This window comes from Ascaphus truei, chromosome 17 (assembly GCF_040206685.1).
Source record: "Ascaphus truei isolate aAscTru1 chromosome 17, aAscTru1.hap1, whole genome shotgun sequence".
In the NCBI taxonomy this organism is placed as follows: domain Eukaryota; kingdom Metazoa; phylum Chordata; class Amphibia; order Anura; family Ascaphidae; genus Ascaphus; species Ascaphus truei.
In genome coordinates this window covers 29,717,363-29,740,794 of record NC_134499.1, presented here as the reverse complement: position 1 = coordinate 29,740,794, position 23,432 = coordinate 29,717,363, and the positions used below count along the sequence as shown (strand labels likewise).

Below are 23,432 nucleotides of genomic sequence, written 5' to 3'. Positions count from 1 at the left end.
TGCAAATTACGCCAGGTGATCCGTGGCGTCATTTGACAGCCGAGCGGGGGAGGGTGGGGGGACGCGAGTAGGGGATCAGAGCAGGCAGGGGGCCACAGGGAGATGAGTTTGCGCACCCCAGCTATAAACCTCAATGGTTCCCTACCCTGCAATGAACAGGAGTATTTTAACATTGAATACAGCACAATACCTTTACAATTTAAATCTAGACACAAATTGATGGCTCCGAGACCCAGATGTTACATGGGACCAATATACATGAAAATTCCTCTTCCATAGCGTTTATAATCTAAGTTTAGGGGAGAAATTTGCCTCAAAATATAGAAGTACCTTGTGTTTTTTGGTAAGCTTTGCTACCATCTTCCTGCAGCCACTTTCTGTGTTTAGGAGCTGGGGGCAGGGTAAGGATTGAAGATACATGGTGATAGCTTGTTTTTACATTCAGGCATACTTTTGTTGAAGTTTCCGACATCAAGAGGGTAGGATGTTATTGATACTACCCAAGTTCTCTGGATTATTAGTTTTGCTGCAGCATGTCGGGGAATGTGCCATCATTATCTTTATGTGGGTTTCTCACTTTTTAAGTAGCTGTCATTCTCTCCTAAAAACACAAAGTTATTGATATTGAAAGACGCCGAGAGGTCACGAAAATGTATAACAACAGAGGCACCGGATGCATTAAAAGGCAGAGAGTCCTGTGTATCCGGCTTCAATACCGGCCGATTTGGAAAAACTGGAGGATTTATGAGTCATTTGATCCGCATCTAATAATGAAATGTTTCGGCGTTTGCGGACTTCATTTTTCGACATTATTTTAGCATTGGACTGAGCTGGCATTAACCCTATCGACCCAAAATTGCATGGTGTATCAAATCTGATGCCAAAAATGCCTGTCTGGTCAGACTCACACTAAGCTATAATTCATGCACGCTCCAATATATATCCTGAGCAATGACTCGTGTGCCATCGGACCTGGGTTTACCTGTTAACAAACACGGAGACGCCAGGAAAAGGATTTCACCTGCTTTCAAGTCTGCACATGGCTTTGTTTGGTTCTGGCTGAGTGGCGAAGGCATGCTAAGTAGCGTCATAACATGGGGAGTGAAGGCAGGGACAGTAAATAATAACTTTGTGCACACAGCGCTAATAAAGAATCATCGGCTGGGAATAAAAGCGAGACATGTTTACTTATCGTGTTTATGGGGCTCCCAATGGATTTCCATACTTCTCTTTATTGCACAGTGATTTATTGCCATCCTTGAAAGTGTCAGCCTGTGACTTTGGACATAACTTCAATATACATGTCTGCTGATCCCACTGTAGTATATATATATTGCCCAGGACATACTTGAAAACGAGAGGTAACTCTCAATGTATTACTTCCTGGTAAAATATTTTATAAATAAATAAAATAATATATATATATATATATATATATATATATATATATATATATATAAATGTGTATGTATATATGTGTATATAGATATATATATATTCCTGTGGAGGGTTTTTGTCACTTTTTTTACTCACCATAACTTAACTCAGTATTATGGTTTAGCCTATCCCATAAGCCTCTCTTGCATTCCCAGTAAAATCAACCCCACACTGATGAGACCCATCAAGGTCGAAACAGCTGTCTGTGGGTGGTTTTCTGGGTATGCACCTTAACCCTGGCTGTGCTCAAAGCTGTGACCATGCAGCAAGCTTAAGCCTATAGGGAACCATGTTAAAAATGGTTATTGAGGCAAAAAGTGACACTGTGCTCATTTGCATGTCATTTCCCAGAATCCCTTGCTGCAGTGGAAGTGCTGTATGCTGGGTGATAATGGGGAAAGGCGGGGTTGCAGACCTGCCTAAGACATGCAGATGAGCATACAGCTATATTTGCATATATATATATATGTATATATATATATATATATATATATATATATATATATATATATATATATATATATATATATATATATATACACATATATAACCAAAATAAGCAGCTGGCACTCTATGTAATGAACAACAATAGTGGTGCTAGTCCCATAAAAATAAACAAAACATCTTACCCTCCTTGCGTCAGGCAAAAAAGAGGCAGCACTCACTTCCAGAAGGTAAAAAAGTGTATTAAGGCATGTGTAGACAGACTACCAATCCCGACGTTTCGGCTCCGGAACGGAACCTTTCTCAAGGTGTGTGTGGGTGTGGGTGTGTGTGTGTGTGTGTGTATATATATATATATTTGTGTGTGTGTGTGTGTGTGTATAATATATATATATATATATATATATATATATATATATATATATAATCAAAAAATAAATAGATGATACCGTTCTGTGGCTAGCGAAATGCTTTTATTTGTGCGAGCTTTTGAGATACACTGATCTCTTCTTCCGGCGATGTTACAATGAATGAAGCAAAAGGTATACTTAAAAACAGTGTCTTCGTTAGCCACAGAACGATATCATCTATTTATTTTTTGATTATTGAAGCTCGGCTAACACGGTACTGATACCTCTACATGTATACATCAGTTGACCTTCTTACCAGTCGGAGAAGCGGAGAGCAGGCAGAGACGTTCGGCAGGCTCATGTTGAAATCCAGGGAGCAGGTAAGGAGCGACGATAGCTGCTGCGACTAAGAGGAACCTCCTCACGGGAACCAGGGAGAAACGGTGGTGGTTGCTGGCGCGTGAGTCAGGAAGAGGGCCCTGAGCTGGTAGAAGCTGGGGCAGTGAAGTATGCTTCAACAGCGGGAGCTACGTTTAGAAAAGTGGCCAGATCCGTCGACGGAATTGGTTCCAAGGGTGCAGAAAGTGGGGAACACCGAACAAGTCGCTAAGGGAATAAACTTTTTTTCCCTTTTTTAAGCCCCCCTGAAACTTGGAAGTAGAGTAGGGCGTTCTCTCCTGTGGTGAGGAGTAGAGAGCTTGATGGAGCTGGTTGTCAGGACCTTCCACTGGATGATCATCTATTACAGTAGGCCCTGTTTGGGAGTAAAGGGAACAGGAGTAAAGGGAAAAGATCATCATATGTAAGAAAATTGAGTAACATCTTGAGGTGTTTTTAAATCAAAATTATATAAAATACCCCAAAAGAGATGAGTATACTCTAGTTCTATGAGCACAACTGATAACAACAAAACTAACCTTGCACGCTCAGGTTTATGGATGGGTTCCTGTCCCAGGCCTCAACTCCTAGGACCAACACGGGACCTAAGAGTTAAGAGGGGAAAGTCGGAAAGAAGTGTCCCCCCCCCCTACCCTCCCAGGAAGTCCTAAGAAGAAATATTCTGCTGATCAAAGGGTCACAGGGGAAAAAGCTTAGATGGTGCTAATACATTAATGTCACAGAACATCGCAAAACAAGTTCACGAATCTCTATTACCAGTTATTGAATCGATTTAAAGGAGACGTGTCTGTAATTAAAGCGTAAGTACTACAGGGAAATAGAATAGAGCAAGTCGAACAGAGGATCTCTGACTTAGAGGACCTTTTATGTCTACGCAGCTCGAATTCCTCACCAAACAGAACACAAACCTTATAGCGAAAGTTGACAATCTGGAAAATAGTTAGAGACTAAACAACGTGAGGTTGATTGGTCTCCCAGAAACCGTCAGAAACAAAGATATTTTTGCATTTTCTTCAGCTGAACTACCGAGCTTCCTCTCCAGGTGGAAAGAGCACAGATTGGGGCACAGAACACATAGAGATACCAAGAACCAGATGACCTAGAACAGTGATGATAAATACCTGCACTTCCTAGACAAAGTTGAGCTGTTACATGCATACAGAAAGGAAGGAGATTGCCAAAACGAATCTGCCAAAATTGTTTCTTTTCCAGTATTGTTCATGCGACCTCTCCAAAAGACGGAGAAAATGTACCCAAATCTGTGCAACCTTACAGAAGAAAGGAATCTAGTTCTTGCCACTACACCTGGCCAAATAGAAGGAGAGGACGTGTGACATGGTGGAGAGGGACGTGGGGTGGAGGGAGAAGAAGCGATAGTGTGACATGGTGAAGAGGAACGTGGGGTGGCGGGAGAAGGAGCGATCGTGTGACATGGTGGAGAGGGACGTGGGGTGGAGGGAGAAGAAGCAATCATGTGACCTGGTGGAGAGGAGCGTGGAGTGGTGCGAGGAGGAGAGGACGTGTGACATGGTGAAGAGGAATGTGGGGTGGCGGGAGAAGGAGCTATCGTGTGACATGGCGGAGAGGAACGTGGGGTGGCGGGAGAAGGAGCGATCGTGTGACATGGTGGAGAGGAACGTGGGATGTAACCTTTCTACTCAGGCCAGCACCCAGACTGCAGAAATAGACAGCGTCAAAACGTCAAAGAATGGCAAACAACGATAACCGCGGCCATGATAAGACATAGTCAAACATGGCGCCATGGTCTCCGGTGATGCGCGCTTGCACGATGTGGGTCACGTGAACTAGAGTAGCGTCATACATTGTACAGTGCCATTAAAAAAAATGGGGGGAGGGGCGAGTCCCTTTCTTGTCTGGCGAATAGCGTCTTGCATAATTTGTCGAGCCCTGCCTATAAGTGTTAACCCCTTCAGTGCTAATATGCTGCAGGCTCCCTTCAACACTAGAAGAGTTAAGAAATGATTAGAGCGATGTAAGTCAGTGAACTGAAATGCCACTGTACGTTACAGCGGATTAAATACAAATATCCAGCGCTGTTCCTCTACCACTAGGGTCATATGACAATGTCAACAAGAGATGCAAGGAGCTTTCCGCCTTCCTTTGGCAATAATCCTTTGTTTATGGAGCACTTTAACTCACTTTTGGGGTCGGCTCTGTCTGGCATTAAAGCCCTGAACCTTTTTGAAGTTTTAATAAAAAGGAGTCTGACCTCACTGTAAAGGCCTCCACTCCGCTGTGTCCCCGAGTTCAGATCCCACCCATTTCTATCCCCGTGGCTCGTTACATTTGAATATTATTTTTAGCATGAGGAGAAGGGATGAAAATGATCTCCCGATGGATATTCTGCGTAGGGACAGTGCCATTGTTGCATTAGAGCCTCTGGAAGCTCCCAGGGGCATTCAAATCTAAAAGGACAGAAAAAGCTAAGGGTTTCAGCTTCGTTGCTGGTGAAGGAATTGGGAGGGTAGAATTTCAGTAGCAGAATGTCTGTTTCTAAGGCTGGGTCCACGGTGGTGGCGGCGGCGGCGGCGTGCGCGTTGGCGGCGTGTCAGCCGCACACCAGTCACTAACGTCAATCAGGCGGGCCGCAATGTCTTCTTGCGGGTTGGTTCATGCAGTGCGGTGGCGCGTCAGCCAGCAGGGGAGACGACACGATTGTGTTCCCGTGCGGCGACGCGGCAAACTTCTCTACAGCAAATAAAAATATCACATGTCTCAGATAGGTCTGCAGCCCTGCTTTATCCCATTATCTCCTAGCATGCAATGCTCCTACTGCAGCTAGGGATTCTGGGAAAGGACACGCAAATAAACACTTCCCTGCCAGCCATTTTTTTTTCTTTTTAATAAACAATGCACCATTTCAGTAATATACAGGCTATTACCCCCCTTTTATTTTCAGGGAGACTGGGAAAGTATATATTTTCTTTTCTCCCTGATGAAAATATCACTTAATTCCTTTATAAATTGTGGGTGATGGCTTCCACATTATTGCGACTGTAGCACAAGTTGCTCTTTTGTTTTGGAACATGCAGCAGGGACTCTGCCATACAGGGCATCTGGCATTAAGATGTCATCATTTACGATTAACTCCCTATTTTAAGCATAATTTCACACCAATGTGGGCACGCCAAAGCGAAATAATCTAAAAACGATTTAAAATACACAATGTATTTCCTTGGGCTGGAAAAAATGCAATTCTGCAAAATGTATACGTTAAAATGCAGAACCTATATTCTGCCAAGTCTAAAAATAAGGAACACCTGTGTTATTTCAGGGAATATTTCTGCATAGTTATTGGCTATCTCCTCTACCTTGCAGGTAATTTGCAGGGCACATCTGATGGAGTTTTATATTGTTTCATCTTCAGATAAAGCAGGATTTTATAATCCAACGAGGGGGGGGGAGGGGGGTAGAACAATTTGAATCTTTGATGCTTGAGTCATATATTTTTTCTCGGAAAATAGGAAATGATTCATGATTTTGTATTAAAGGTCTGTTTACACATAGGCTTTTGGGGGGGGGGGGGCTTTTTGTACTAGGTGGGGAGTAATGTGTCTTCGGCGCTAGACCGCGTTAATTTCAGCTGCACAGACACCCTGCTTCCCAAGAAACTTGGGTAGGTCATGTCAGGAGCAGCCCCGGCGGGCGAGCAATATGGCTGTTTGCAGTCACGAGGACATGCGGGCCAATAGGAAGACGCAGCATCATTCCATCACGGCTTCCTATTGGCCTGCGTGTCTCTGGATCTCTAAACATGAATAAAATACCGTAAGCATCTCTGGAAGCAAGGGCTCCCCAGAGCTTAAATTAATGCGGTTCAACTCCGAAGACCAGCTTCCCACCTAGGGGAATTTTCTATTTGTTTTTTATATACTATAAATGCTCCTTTAAGCTACAAGACAGGGAATGTTGTCATTTCAACAATCATTTTCTTTAGGGCAGCATTACTATTATATAAGGGCCCTTGAGTGTAATTTTCACCAGTAAAATGCTTGGTTGAATGGGAAAGTAGGAGAAATTAGGGGAGGTGTTACATGACATAACTTGTTAATAATGCATATTGTTCTCCACTTTTCTATACTGTATGTCCGTGGTCCTCAGTGACCGTTAAAAGTCCAGGTTTCAAGGATATCCTGTCATTCGCCCAATCCTTTTGATTGAACCACTTGGGCTCAAGCAGGGGTGTCCTTGAAACCTGAACTGTTTGTGGTCCTTGAGGACTGGAGTTGGGGACCTCTGCTCCCCTTGTGAATGTTAAAAACGTGATGTATCTCAACCTGATGGGTGTTATCCCTGTGCCGGTCTGTCTTGCAGGTAAATGATGATTACAGTGTGATTGGACGTTCCTTGTTCAAAAAGGAAACCAACATCCAGCTCTTTGTTGGGTTAAAAGTAAAACTGTCGACCGGAGAGGACGGCGTGATTGAAGGGAGCTTCGGGCAGAGTGGAAAATTCAAAATCCGAATCCCAAGTAAGTGGATTGATTTCAGTCCCAGAGCTGATGCAGGAATTGAGTGGGCAGTGGCGGGGTTATGCATTAACCCAGGCGTTCCCAACTGCAGTCTTCAAGACCCCGCAGCAGGTCTGCAGGATATCTCTGCTTCAGCACAGGTGGCTCAATCAGTGACTCAGTCTTTGAGCCACTGATGGAACCACCTGTGCTGAAGCAGGGATACCCTAAAAACCTGACCTGCTGGGGGCCCTTGACTGCAGTTGAGAACTCCTACATTAACTCAAAAGATATGCGGGATTCTGCTCAAGGAACAGAGTATAATAGACAATATAGTGCTTGTGACGGTGCTCCTCTCTAACCAGGAGGCTGACTTGCAGGACTGAGGCAGGATATGGGAACTGACCACGGGGCTGAGGGACTGAGTCCTGACCGAGGAGAATATCCGGGTCAGGGGGCAAGGTGCAGCAGCGTAGTCGGGGTCACGGCTCCAAGGTCAGAGCAGTAGAGAGTCAAACAGAGTCAGAGTACAGGCAGAGGTTTACCAAAGGCAAGGCGTAGCAGGCTACTAGCCGGTGGCCAGGGGCACAAGGGATATGACAACTTGCACTGGTTTAATGAAAATGGCTTCCTTATAAAGGCCAGGAGCAGGTGCAGCCAATTACAACCTCCATCCAGGTTGAGGGCGGAATGAAGCCACTTCGGCCATCTTGTTTGATTGTCATCTTGGGTGAGGCAAGGCGTTCAGGGATGTGTTGGTGCCGAAAGGGGGACGCCTGCGATGGTGGAACCTGGCAGTTCTGTCTAGGACATTTTGCACATTTGCACAGAACTTACCACATGTAATTGGGGTAATAGTATCCTACTAGTAACTCTGAAAGACCCCCTGGTCCATTCCTGTAAATAAAGAGGGAGGGTTGTATGTGTCGGAAAGGGGGGTGGAGGGGGGGGGGTGGAAAGTTGCTGCTTTAAATATTACTTCCTTGGTACATTACAGATTAATGCAAGGTATCTTTATATAGTTCTTCTTACTAGGCAAAAATAGAACTTCAATTAGCCAAAATCTAAAGAGTTTCTACAAGCCTGGTGTTTGATTGGTTGACTTTTGCGCCCAAACACAGACTAACATCTAACCCAAAGTAATAACCCACTGCAGAATCTAACCATGGGGAAGCCAACTCCAGTCCTTAAGGGCCATCAACGGGTCAGGTTTGCAGGATGTCAGTGGCTGAGTCCCACTGCAGGATCTGTTCCACCAGCAGGGCTTTGTACCTGGAAACTGTTATAGGGCATTACGGGTGGGCAACTGGAGCCAGCAGATGTAACCATTGGAGTCACCACAAGTAATGTTTTGTTGGGTCCCTCTTATTTATGGAGGGGAAGTTTAGACTGTTAGTCAGACTCCACTTTGCTTTTCTTTGCAGTATATTTATTTTTAGGGGGGAGGGGGGGGAGCCCAAATATGCAATGCTGTTTAAACAATTAAAAAAAGATGGGGAGAATGGCTGGGGACGACGCAGCTAATGTGAACTACAGTTCACATTCCTTTGCTCGGCCAATGTTGCTTTCTTAATGTGCCTGCATCCTGTTTGTGGGGTTTTTTTTTTAGTTTTATTTCATTAAAAGCGACTGATCAGATTCCTTTATCCCACAAACGTTCAGTCTGTCTTACCCCACAGATTACTTCCATAAAGAATTAAAGGCAACCTTTTCTTGACTCCCTTTGATCGCTAAGGATACCATAGAAGGCTAAATCTTTACACGCTGCATGCTGTACGTTTGTTGTGTTCTCTGAGCATTCGGGTTGAGACATTTCCTCTTCACTTCCTCTTTCCACCAAGTGTTTTTGGTACGTTTCATGACCTTGTAAAATCCGGGTAGAGTTCTGCCGTCAGCAAGAGAAGATGAATTCTCCTAATAATATACTATCCAAACGTGTACTGTGGCTGGAATGCAATGTATCAGCTGGGCCTGTTCTGCAATATTGTATTGTATGTCTTATTTATATAGCGCCAAAAGTGTACTCAGCGCTTCACAAAGAATACAGTACAGGGAATTATAATAATACAATAAGCGCAGCAAAATCAGACAATAGGAAAGGAAATCCCTGCCCCGAAGAGCTTACAATCTAAGAGGTTCGATGGGGAACTTACAGAGACAAATAAACAGTAATATACTGCACACTCTAAGATGTTATAAACCAAAAAGTATTACCGGTGCTGCTGGTCCAAGGATACCTGTCACACATCCACTTGGACTGCCAAAAAGAAGGATCCAGCGCTCCACGGACTTTGCAAAATTTCAAATTTTATTGCGCCATACACAACGACTGTTTTCGTCTTTTTCAAGTGAATGGTCGTTGTGAACTTAGAGACAGCAGGTGAGGGAATAAGTGCTGTATATACATGTTAAAGCGGGAATCCATGCCGGCAAATTGTTATTTATATAAAAAATAGATAGCATTGAAAAGCAGGGGGTCTCCGGAGCTGAACCCTGTTACTTTCATCTCTGGGGACCCCCTTTTTCCGGAGATACATACCTCCGTAGTAGGTTCCGGTTGCGACTCTCTTCGGATAGCAGGGTTCACGTAATGGGCGCCGTTCACAGCTCCCGCGCCCTGCGGGCCAATAGGAAGCCGTGACATCATCGACGTGGCTTCCTATTGGCCCATGTGACCCGGGAGCTTTAAACGTTAAAGCCTAGCTTGCTGAGCCAGAGCAGCTACTGGCACCTACTACGGAGGTAAGTATCTCTGGAAACAGGGGGTCCCCGGAGCTGAAATTAATGGGATTCAACTCGGCAGCCCCCCTGCTTCAGTGATATATAAACTTTGCAACAACAACAAAAATTCGCCGGCATGGATTGCTCCTTTTAATAGTGCAGCGCTTGTTTTGGGTGTATATCTGTGTATGTAAGTATTTAAATATGTTTGTGTATATATTTATATAGTGATATAACGGCTAAATTCAGCAATTAAAGTAATCCGTTGTACTCAATTGACTTGATGAAATGACATTGTTACAATGGTTTTCTACTCGACGCCTTTGTCAGGATCAAATTTTTATCTAAACTGTCTGACGGCAGTCTAACTAATCATGTAATACACAGCATAATAGGCTTCTGAAGAGTTACATATCCAGATGAATAGGGTTTTACAGCTCCTATAATCCAGGTTTAAAAATAGTTCTCCTGGTGGGAGCCAGAAGTGAAATTATGAAATTGCAAATGTTCAGTGAACTAAATGATGTGCCCATAATACAAATGGCTGGGAGCCGCGTCAGGGATGTAATCTCTCGCGCTGATGCGCCTTGTTGTAAAACACACGCGTGGGTAAGTCAGATGGATATTATATACAAATTGTCCTCGCAACGGAGTTAAGATACTGTACTGTGATACAAAATAAGATACGTTTATTAGCGATGGGGAGCTAACGCCAGTCCTCAACAGGTCAGGTTTTCAGGATATCCCTGTTTCAGCACAGGTGGCTCAATCAGTCCCTGCTTCAGCACAGGTGGCTCAATCAGTGGCACAGTTTTTCGACTGAGCCACTGATTGAGCCACCTGTGCTGAAGCAGAGAGATTCTGAAAACCTGACCTGTTGGTAGCTCTTTGAGGACTGGAGTTGGCTACCCGTGCATCAGAGGTTTGGTGAAACCGCTCACAAACTTCATCCTTCAGCATTCTGGAACCACTTTCCGGCTGCCGTTCTATTGATTACAAAACCGAATGGATATTCCCTCCGGTCCAGAGTTGAAAGGGAAGGTTCAAGAAAACTGTCGGCAGTAACCCCAGTTATCAGATTAATATGAAAAACATCTTATTGCATTTAAGAAAATATATGGATTCTCTGTTTGCATAATTGCATGGCCCTCGGTGATCATCAAAGTGCAAATGTTCCCTCTATGTTATACGAGTGCTATAACCTACTTAAATGACCTTTGTGTAAGCACATTGCAGGATCTCGGCATACATGAGGATACTGTATATGTTTTTCTACTTGGATATAAGTCTTGTCCATGTAACACCTCATCTATTTTGATGATTGTATTAGAAGTCAAAATTAGGTGCTATACGCTCAATACCAAGTATACCGATCATACAATACTGTACATATAGATTTTGGTTTCAGTTTTTTTTTTTTTTTATATACATGTTGAAGCAGGGGGTCTCCAGAGCTGAACCCCATGAATTTCAGCTCCGGTCACCCCCTGCTTTCAAAGATCCTTCCCTCCATAGTATGTGCCGGTAGCCGCTCCAGGGTTCACATTATGGCGGATTTTCAAAGCTCTCGCGCCCTGCGGGCCAATAGGAAGCCGTGACGCCACCCTGTGCGGCTTCCTGTTGGCCCATATGACACGCGAGCTTTAAACTTTAGAGAGATGCCGGCACCCCTTCGGAGGTAGGTATCTCTGGAAGCGGGGGGGTCCCCGGAGCTGAAATTAATGGGGAGACCCCCTGCTTCAATCCTGTATTTAAAATAAATGAATAAATATGGCATGGATTGCTCCTTTAATCTATTTATTAACTAATTCATTTATTAAAGACATTTGTTTTCCAGAACACTCAGACCCCCTCACCTGTCATCATGATTTATTTATACCAATAAGAAGCTTAGGCTCCGATTATAGTCATGCACAGCAATGCGTACTCACGCGTCTGTGACGTCACAGAGCGACGTGCACAAGCACGTTCTTCTGCGCGCACGACTGCAGGCTGAAATCTGTTCTTTGATTGGACGGCTGCGTCACGTGACGCGGCCGTCGCAACCAGAAAACAAATTTGGAAAATGCTTCAACTGTAGCAAGCGGCGCGACAGTCGCGGTTGGTATATGCGTTTTGAGGGGATGCATAGTATTTGTTTTGGCGCTGCGGCGCCCCGCGTGTTTTTCTGTATAATCACGGCCTTCGACTTCGCTCTGCTAATTGTCTTAAAGGACTTTTAGACATGTACTATATACATACTTCACTTATTCCTTTGATATTAGCAATCACAGTAACAGTCTGTATGTTATTTTTGAATACATTCCACTACGGTATTTAGCCAAATGTCCACACAGTCTTTTCCAGCACAGAAATGGCAAACTCTTGTTCATTACCATAATCTTTATACCAACACTTGCATGTATCCCGGCTATCCCTTTGTCAGTGTTGATAAATGGCCATGTTACTGCCTTCAACTTGGAAGAGGCTATTACCGAAGGAGAGCCAACAAGTGAGCCCCCTGGGAATAATAATTCCTACTTCGTGGAACAGCTGAGGTCATGGCCTTGGACATAAAGCAGCTTTTTGCCAGGTGTTACCCTCCTGATTTTGCCAAGCCTCTGAGTCTAGCACATGTTGGAAGTGTTCAGCCCTCCTGCACCTGCCTTTTCCAGTGTGGCCTTTATCGTTTCTTTTTTTTCCGTCGCCGAGTTCCTGCTCAGCTTGGCTCACCAGCCAAAAGTTTCAAAACATCCCAAACTGGACTTTGGTGTTAATGGTAGCAATTGAGATAATTTCAGGAAATGGTTCCTATGTTTCTCTCGGCTGGCTCAGTGTGTCCTGCAGCGTTCTCCTAGCGTCCGGGGGAAGAAAACACATAGGTAGAGAGAGAGAGAGAGAGGAAAAAAAGCACTTGTTAAGTTGAGAATCCCATGAGTATTTCTGTGAAGTGGCCCATTATGTGAGCATGATGGTAGAGTCTTGTTTCTGCAAACCATGTCAGGTTAGACAGGATCTGTTATCACAGGAGGAGCAAGAAATATGCATTAAAATACCCAGAAACAAATAAACCTTCAATATATGTAGGAATCTATTATAGAGGTTTGTTTTTTTTATAACGTTTTTCTTTAGAAATGTTATTGATCTTGAGGGAGCAAAACAATGTTATTATTTATGTAATGATCGAATACCTGTGCCCCCCCCCCCTTGTACCGCACGTTGGTATATGTTGGCACTTTTCAAATAAACGATAATAATAATATTATTTCGTGCATGAAGAAACTGGTGCATGTTTGTTCCTGAGGAACCTAGAACAAATGTCAGCAGATATCGTCGGATTGCTACATAATAACAGGAAAAACAACACACATCACAACTTGCAGCACGACAACTGCATCAAGCAGAATGGGGATTTTAAAATGGATGGCCACAGATTGGCCCCAAGTCGCCATGAGGGTATACGTTGCAGCCGCAGACCTTTGTGTCGCTTAAGAGTTCTAGAATACACACAACAGGCTGCTGGTTTACTCGAATAAAATCCCTAGACACACTGAAGAACATTAAATAAATTAATCTAATAAAATAGTGCGGTGCTCCATGAGAATAAGATGATTTGGTACTTTGTCTGTAATAATAATGTGTACTTGTGTAGTGCTTTCAGTGTACGAAGCGCTGATCATAGAAAAATTTTTTTGCAGGGTTTATAATCTAATTTTGGTGATAAAATTACTTTGCCCGAGGTCACAAGGAGCCGATACCAAGATTTGAACCAGACTCGCGTGTTTCAGAGTCACTGCTATGATTTTCACAGCCCATGCCTTCGCTCGCCGAGCCTCTCCTTCTGCCCAATGGATATGAAGCATCACATTATTTAAAGGTTTTTTTTCCTGTTTCTCACTTTCCTCCTAAAGTGTAAGTTCAGGCCCTCGGCTTTCATTACATTTGATTTAATGCACCAGTAAGGTCCAGGGCTTTGCACTATGAACGACTGTAGAATGTAACTCTTAAGTTTGAGCTGATTGAAGCTGTAAGCAGCATTTCCAGTTACCAGTGACTGACAATAGCAGCTCTGTATGCGTTGCAGTGAGTGATAACAAGCTCGGTTGTCATCCTATAGCTTGGCCATTGTATCGGGACTGTACTGGGGAGTTATCAGTCTGCCGTGCAAACAGGGAGACCCGTCGGGTTACAATAACTGCAAAACATGAGTGTTCTCAGCTTGACGGCTCACGAGATGTGCTGGATAAGGGTCTCCCCTGGCAGCCTCAATAACATGACCTGTATATTGATACTTTAGTCTACCAAGTCCCTCTAATTAAAGCTGTCTGAGTTTATCCTAATACTGCTGTTTTCACCAGTCAGAGAGACTTTTCCTTATTTATAGGACATGGCCCATCAGAACTTTCTCTGACCCCGGCAGAGCTGTAAATATGCAGGAGAGAAGTCGAAGAGAAAGCCATCCCAAATAGCTATGCCTTTCTTTAATAAGTCTGGGATTGATGTCTTTCACAGTTCAGGGGTTAGGTAAACAGCAGGCCTACGGTTCAAGGCTCTCCCTGTTCTACTGTTTATTTATATGGATCTAAAAAGGTTAGGAGAGCCTCCCTGACATCTCTGGGGAGGCTCCCTGACCAGGCTGTAACCTTCCTCTCCCTTCTGCAGGAACAGTCTGTTGGTGCCATTCTCTTTACAACGTTAGAATATTCCCGTCAGCATTCATCTTCCTCACAGTAATATTATTTTATTCTTTATAGAGCATTAACCACGTACATAGCTCCTCACAGTAGCAGCATACAGACAGTATTAAATACAGGAGACTAGAAACATAGGGAGTATCAAGGCAAAAGTAGAGCAATGATGGGTCAAAATATCTGCTTTCTGTGTGTATCAGAAATAAAAATGCTATTGCTTGCAATGAGACCTTTTTCTTAGACACACACAGTGCAGGTATGTGGCCCAAGAATTGCATCACTATTGCCTTGATACATAGAATCTCCACCCTCCCTCCCCCACTCTTCATAAAGGTTTCCAGCCGTAACCAAAATATCGGCTCCTTATTGGCTGATGGAGCGGTCCAGTGACTGATAACAATGACACCGAGTTTGAACCCGGTTCAAATCCCGTTTTCCGCTCATGGTGACCTTGCGCAAGTCACTTTATCTCCCTGTGCCAAAATCATAGATTGTAAGCTCATCTGGGCAGGGTACTGTGTCTGTAATAATCCTATATGCTGCGTACGGCGCGCTATACTGCAATTGTGACGCGTTTTGAGTCCCATTGGGAGAAAAGTGCTATATGAAATTTAAAAAGTTATTATTATTAAATTATTTTGCATGAATATTTCTCCACAATAGAAATATACAGGAAGATGTAATCATGAGAAGTATTCGACATGGATGAAAAAGTGATAGATAAAGAGAATAAATATGCTTTTGGACCTTTCTGCGCACTTAATAGAAACTTATATTTGTAAGCTAATGCAATCACTTCCCCGTGAAGATAACGCACGCCTATTCCCTTCTCTCTCCTTGTTCCCTTTATCGCGTGAATACTGATAAAAGGAAAGAGAAAAAGCACATTGTTCTCAGAAGAGAGCACATATTATATTTCCTAAATATTTTCCTATCTTGGGGGAGGGAAATGTGAGGTGTTTGCTGTTTCCTGTCAGCTCTGTATCTGTATATATCATCTTGTGGAACACAACGGAATATTAAACCAAAGCGCTGAACCAAACTCCAGAGAAATTGGAGAAACTGTTTACTGCGACTGCTGGAAGAAAAAATTTCATAGTTTTAAACAATTTTTTTTCTTTCATTTTTCATTTCCACATTTATATATTTTATTTGGGTGAAAAAGATAAATATTAAAACAAAACTTGCATGTATCAATGTCATTTGCTTCACCAGAAAATTTAAATCACCCTTACTGGTTAAAGCAGCAGTTCAAGCAATATCCTACATATTTTTTTTGTTTTTTTTTTAAATAATATGAGAATACTTGTAGCATTTAAAAAAAAAAATATATATATATATATCTTTGTTTTTTTTAAAGACGTTTTTAATGTCTCTAATGTAGGAAGCATTTCCAAAGTGACAGCCCTCTTCCCCTTCTGATGGGCTCCGGCTCTTGAGCCCCGCCCTCTCTAGCAGTGCACCAATTGTATGTAGTAACTGCCCAGTCAATCATATTACATTGCCCACAATGCTGTGCAAGAACTGAATTAAATAACCCAGAGAAAGCAGGAGAACGGATCTATCTGCAGCTTAGCTAATCACTTGTCAGTGTGCAGATTTTTATTGATGCACATATTGAATGGAAAAAAAAATCTATATATTGTTTTAAAAGAACGGCAGTTTGAACTGCAGCTTTAACTTCTTTGCGTCCTTTGAGAAATAATGTATTTGTTCTTTTCACAGTGTTCTGTGAGATTCATTCTTATCAGATCATTATTGCGAGCTACTTTAAGCTGTTTAACGAATGACAGCATCGCAATTACAAGAGCAATCAAGCAAAGACGCGTGGATTATCAATTTCAATAGAAATACAAGGGTTTACGAACAGTGTTACCACAAAGAGATCGGGTAAGGTTTGCAAAAAGCCTGTAAAGCATTTGGATAATATAAACAACAGTTGAAAAATACTTGTGTGATTTGAGGTCACTATTTCATGCATGGCGATTCCCTCCAAATATCCTCAACTTTAAGGGATGCTCAGAATTCATATACATTGCACTGTGGTCATTAACAGGGAGGGCGAAGGGAAGTTATCCTTCAAAACCTGCAACCCAGCCGTCAAACAGCCCTCCATCCTTAGGAATATTGTATTTATTTATTTATACAATGTTTTACCAGGAAGTAATACATTGAGAGTTACCTCTGGTTTTCAAGTATGTCCTGTTTTAAAGTTTGTCAAGTAGTTCAACATGTTATGCGTTTTCACATTGGTAGGTTGACTGATTGTAAAGAACGATACAGGGAGCGTCGGTATAGCTTAGCACACCCGATCCGGCGTTAACTCCTAATCGAGTCAATGGCCGTTATAGCCGGATCGGGCGTGTTAACCCGCAGCGCTGGATGAATCGGATGCCTTTACCGACCGCTACATTTTCTCTGGCTAGCATTTCTTTTAGTGTTTGGCTCTCTGATATATCACATTTTCTTGCCTGTCCGTAGAGAAGTTTGACACATGACAGCCAGTGTCTGTGGACATTTTCTGTCTTCCCGTTAGCCATAGTGTGCGGGCTCTCTCATTATTTCATTCTCTGCTTTGAAGATGAGTTGATGTAATATGTCTGCTCTAATGAAACAAGGAATAATAAAACATGATTTGCAGATTTTCTGTAGTCGTAGCTATTCTTGGATTCCTTCTTGGAATTAAAACTAAAAACATTCTCCGATGAAGCCTGAAGTTGTTGACCCTGTTTCTACACTGGTGTTTGTGACTACAGCTCATGTTTACATGGAACAGCAGCTTTAAATTGTACATTCCATCCAAAAAGAAATTGAGAAACACAGATAAATTACTGGAAAGATGACATATTCAGCACTATTTCTATCATTTCATTTCAGTCATTGTGAAACAAAACCTTTATTTGTCATTAGAAGTTGGCGACCGATATTTTTTTTGCCACCCCAAAAATCCTTACTACTTCTAGAGTGACACAGGGTAAAAATGTGACGGTGTTCGTCTCCGATCAGGAAGCGGACCCGCAGGGCAGGGGTAGGGATGCAGAATAACCGAGCAGAGTCCCATCAGGAAGTGCAGCCTTATGTAGCAGGCTGCCAGTAACCAAAATGGTGAAATTGAGCAGAAAGGGCAGGCAACCTGGAAAACCCGAACTGGCAGAAAAATCTGGCAGGGAGCGAGCAGAATTCTTACAAAAAAGAAAGGTTTAGCCCCTTTCTATGGAAGTGGTTTCCAACCTGTTTTTTTTTTTTTTTGCTAAGAAGCCTTATTATATTTTGAAATCCTGAGGAACTCCGACCCTCTCTAATAGCGTGTCTGGGAACCAATGTATTATAAGGAACCCCAAATCTCTCTAGTAGCATCTGAGATCAGATGCATTGTAAGGAACCCCAACCCTCTCTAATAGCGCATCTGAGATCAGATGTATTGTAAGGAACCCCAACCCTCTCTAATAGCGCATCTGAGATCAGATGTATTGTAAGGAACCCCAACCCTCTCTAATAGCGTGTCTGAGATCAGATGCATTGTCAATTCTTCTGTATTTGGTATATTTTTCAAATGACCTGAAAATTGCACAGAACGCTTTAGGGACACCTGGGGATCCCAAGGGTTCCTATGAACCCTGGTTGAAAAACAGTGGCCTAATGCATTGTAAGGTGACAATATTTTTTTTTTTTAGTTTTGAAGCGTAGACTGCACCTGGAACTAGATGCAGCAGGAGGCCAAGCAAATGAAATGACTTGCATAATAACCAATCTATTTGACTCCGTGCTGACCGTGTTTGCAGTGCATTGCTGGCCTCTCCCCAAGGCCCGGTGGAAGCTACCGTAGGAGTTGCAATGCATCAGTTTGTTTCTTTGTCGTCTCCTATAAACTGCAGCGTTCAAGGGACATCCTTATAATGTACATCAGAGAAGAATGGAGATTCCCGCTGGACCTAGATAGAACAATAAGAAGTAGGTGCACTAGGGGATTATAATGGAGTACTCGGAAGAAGTTCTGTCAACAGATGCTCTCCTGAGAAGGGGAGAAGACAGGGAAACCCCAATAACATATACTCCCAGATTATGAGTGTATGTTATCGGGGCTTCCCTGTCTTTCCCCTCAGGAGATCATCTGTTGACAGAACTTCTTTCTCATACATCGTTCCAATGTACAGTATACAGACTAACTGTATCATGACATGGTTCACATACACAGCTCATCAAAAGTCGACTTTTTCTCCCCAATCTTTTTACGTTTCATTGTTTATTCGAATACTCCACTTTTAAACCAAAGCGTGGAGATGTATTATAGTTTTTCAGTATTTGCCTATAAAAAACAAACAAACATGTTTAGTCTTTCCTCATACTATATTTTACCTCTTCGTCAAGCGTTGAACAGACTGATAAAACCCTCATACATTTTGCAAGAAATGTCTTGTATTAGCGATGTTTAGTTTTTCACTGGCCGGCCCGAGGGCACCCCAGCGATATTATGGTTTGCAGTCTTCCCGACTTACATCCTTTTTAAAGTGCTTACTGAGCACTATTGTAGCTTTTTTTTTTTTCTTTTCCTTTTCTGGACACCAAAATAATCATTAAAAGCAGATTGCAACTGTGGTATGAGAGCGAGTTTGGAGGTCACCCAGCAGAGGTAGTGGGAAAAATGATGGAAGTCTGAGACACTAATTAGCAAGCATTTGACATCTGACCTTTCTTTATCTAAAACCCCTTTTTGTGACAGCTAGTCTAAATTTGGCGCTGGCTTATAGCTGCTGTCTGTGAAGTCCCAAGGAACTCGTGTTCTGTTGGTCGTACTGCTCATCGGCAGTTGTAGGATTCTGATGGGAACCAAGGAATTGTAGACATGAGTTCATGCTTTGGACACACAAACGGAAGCACATGAACAAGGGGCTCTTGGCTGTGGGGTAGAAAGTGGATTTGTCACATCTGACCGTGAAATAATTAGCCCTGTGTGTTAAGGTCATGGAAAAGGGGATAGGGACTCAACCGCCTTGACTGAAGTATTTATTTCTATGAGGCTGTAACTGTTTGACTGAATTCGGCGTCGTCATCAAATACTACCATTCGCTGATAAAGGGAATGTACAATCCAAGCTGCAACCTCTGATTCACATCATGATGTAGCACTCCAGAGATGCCTGCTTGTAATAAATATACATATATATATATATATTATATATCTATATATAGTGTGTGTGTTATTTGTCTTATTTGTTATTTATATAATAATAGCATGTTCTTGTATAGCGCTGCTAATTGTACGCAGCGCTTTTACAGAGACATTTTGCAGGCACAGGTCCCTGCCCCGTAGAGCTTACCATCTATGTTTTTGGTGCCTGAGGCACAGGGAGATAAAGTGACTTGCCCAAGGTCACAAGGAGCCGACACCGGGAATTGAACCAGGCTCCCCTGCAGCAATCTCAGTGTCAGTCAGTGTCTTTACTCACTGAGCCGCTCCTTCTCCCTCTCCATATGATTGTCACGTGTATTGCTGCTGTGCAGCGCTATGTATACTAATGGTGCTGTATGTGTATATATGTATATATGTGTATACTGTATATATATATATATATATATATATAATATAATACAGGGCCCGACAAACTGGGCCATAACCCGCTCGCCCCTCGCTCCCCCCACGACACTTACCTGCGGCGGGGTCCTGACAGCGTCTCTCGGCCTTCTGCTTTCTTGTCGCCTTTAAAATCATGTTTTTCTCAGCATCATTGGACGCTGTGCGGCCATTTTAAATTGTGCTGCATGAGAAAAACCTGATTTTAAAGATCAAGACAGAGAAGACCAGGGGACACCGCCGCAGGTAAGCAGTCGACAGCGGGCAACCGCATTTGTCGAGCCCTGTATGTGTGTGTGTGTGTGTATATACACACACACACGTGTGTATATATATCCCCCTGAGGAAGATCCCCCTGTGGGATCGAAACGTTGGACGTCTGTGCTTTGTGTTTTAATACACTTACTGAATTTACCTGCCTGAGTACTGTCTCCTTTTTGCCAGTTTCTGGTAATGTATGTTTTTTTTTAATATATATAGTTAATCTTTATATAGCACCATTAATGTACATAGCGCTTCACAGCAGTAATACACGTGACATATTCATATAAATAACAAATAATAAAATAACACATAATGCAAAGAAGTGCTTCAGAAATAAGAGACATTTAGGAAAATGAATCCCTGCAACGAAGAGCTTACAATTATATATATTATTTTGGACAAAGGACAATGTCTGTCCGTTATTTCCTCAATGGGAAATATTACATTTAAGGCTGAGTGATAAAAAAAATACAATATATGTTCTATGGAGAAATGTTGTATATAGGAATAGAGGGCTGACTGTATTGTTGCCAACAAACTTTAAGTCCACTCACAATTTCAGTGCTTGTGAGGTTGTATATATACTGTATATATAATGAAGTGTGCATTACCGTGCAATATAAATCCCATCCAATAAGATGCATATACCAATGGATTCTGGCCAAAGTATCACTGTTTATATAATCAGGTGAAAACGATATACCTTTTTTTTCTATTGGATGACTCCAGATGAACATTGTATCCATCTCATCTTTTTACACACACACACACACACACACACACACACACACACACACACACACACACACACACACACACACACACACACACACAGACACAGAGACAGACACACAGACACACAGACACACAGACACACACACAGACACACAGACACACACACAGACACACAGACACACACACAGACACACACACACAGACACACACACACAGACACACACAGACACACAGACACACAGACACACACACAGACACACACACAGACACACACACACAGACACACACACACAGACACACACACACAGACACACAGACACACACTATAACTTCCACTTGGAGACCTCAGTGACAGAGTTTCTATGAAACCTTCTGCATTTCCCTTTAACTCCTTGTTCCTTGAGGGCTGGAGATGTGGACTGGAAGTTCTTTGGCTCATGGATTCATTATATCTGTATTATCCTAACTGCAGTGCTGTGTACAGTAGCCACATTATAGACGTTATTATCAGACACCGCTGATCTTGTATATTAAGCCTTTTGTTTGGAAGAGGTGAAATGGAAAAATCCCAATAATTTGTTAGCTGTCTTGCTTCCCCCCACAAGGTTCCTTCTTGTCTCAGTTTGTGCAGAATATGTTCTTTGTGATCAATAACTTCACTTTTCATCTTTGCAAAGAGTCTTTTTTTTTTTTTTTTAATCCTGGCCTAACCAACTCTCCGTAAACTGAGCTTCTATACTTTCTTTGTAGAGAGCCCCCCCTGAGGCGCAAGCTCAGTTCACATTCACAACTGCAAATGTATGAGCGGTCTGTTAAATAGCGTTTCCCTGTTTTTATGCCATTGTGTCTGCCTCCGTCCACACATTCTCTACGGTTTGTCTTATTTTTAGCTTCAAGTGTTGAGTACTCCAGTTGCCAGCCACCCAACGTGTGAGATTTAAAAGGCTCTTTTGCAAGGGGAAAAATCAGGATTTGGCTGTTATTGTCCGGCATAATTTTTTGTTGTATCTTTCCCATTCCAATATTTGACAACAGGGCTGTCCATACCCACTCTTTTGAACTCATTATCACTTATTTGAAAGGTAGTCCCACTAATTTCATGGACTAATGGCAAACAGAAGGGCGCTAGCGCAATGAATGTCCTAAGAAATTTTGTAGCAGTGGAAGACCTATTGAAACTTGCTGTTGTCTGGATTCTCAAAGTCGGCTGGAACCTTGGTGTCCACGGTGAAAAATAGAAAACCATATCATTCTTCAATCCACTCCTTGTTTTCTAGCTCCAACCTGACAACTTTCTGGTTCTCAGAGACAGTATTTCTACCAGTCTCACACCGCCGGCATGAAGTTAGCCAAGAAATGCAGAGGTGGATGTAGGGATGGTCCAGGCACAAATACAGGCAGTCCTCGGTTATCCACTGGAATCCGTTCTGGGAGCAGCATTGGAGTTGAAACCGTTGTTAAGTGAGTCCCATATTAATCGGTGGCGGTGAGCGTCGGATAACGCATTCCGGAATCGAAATACGGCCCATAGGGAGGCATTGTAAAGCGTTGGATATGCCATTCGTTGTAAAGTAAAACGTTGGATAGCGAGGACTCCCTGTATACTGGCCACAATAATTAACATTTTTATTTGGAAATCAACAGGTTCCAAAACTGAATTTCCATGCATTGAACCCAATTGTTTTGTTCTGCTCTCTAAGCTTGGCGCTCGATATAAATTACTGGTGTGGCTGGAGTGCAGTGCATGTGTAATTTTGCCATAACATTATGTTGTTAGATAATTTCATCTTGGCAATATTGTATGCGTTATTTATTTTTGAAGTGAATGAGATCTCAGACATGTGTAGGTGTGTGTGTGCATCTCACCAGGCTAACACGGACTTTGATATTGTGACATGAATTGATGTATACAATTCTTAAAGCCCTGCAGGTCGAAAACGGGAGGGTAAACTTTTGAACCCAGCCACTTCCAAATTAAGTGCATGTGTACAGACCACCGGAGCTTAAGGGACCCTTCTTATAGCGCCAGATAAGAAAAATGCTAAACACAAGTACGCAGGAGACTGTTTGCTTGAATTTGCAGTCTGAGGAAAAGTTTACTCCAGGCGACACTTGTGTTTTTATATATATATATATATATATATATATATATATATATATATATATATATATATACACACACACACACACACACACACACACACACACCTCGGAAAGTTGTGACGGAAGCAGCCCAGGTGGGGCTATCGAAATGGCTGCTTTAAATGTCAATTAATGGCTCAGTCGAAGAGCCTGCTTCAGCACAGATCGAAGACTGAGCCACCTATGCTGAAGCAGGGATATCCTGAAAACCTTTCCTGTTCTGTTGGG

The 23,432-nt window shown here is 42.6% G+C and overlaps 1 protein-coding gene across 14 annotated transcripts in view; it reads left to right on the top strand.

The window, feature by feature from the left end:
* The window catches only part of EEFSEC (eukaryotic elongation factor, selenocysteine-tRNA specific), a 137,548-nt gene that overhangs the window by 63,566 nt on the left and 50,550 nt on the right, over positions 1-23,432 (top strand). For 9 of the 14 annotated variants that reach the window (XR_012788608.1, XR_012788609.1, XR_012788605.1 and 6 more), the window contains one exon: positions 6,966-7,122. The exons of 1 other annotated variant lie outside the window; for it this stretch is intronic. Coding sequence is in view for 6 of the 13 variants with exons in the window: in XM_075574562.1 (XP_075430677.1) it covers positions 6,966-7,122 (157 nt within the window). In the remaining 7 variants the exon portion in view is untranslated. Of the gene's footprint in view, positions 1-6,965; positions 7,123-8,780; positions 8,834-13,499; positions 13,714-16,217; positions 16,383-23,432 lie in introns of those variants that run through there. 4 more of the 14 variants (XR_012788610.1, XR_012788607.1, XR_012788611.1 and 1 more) reach the window with 4 other exon arrangements.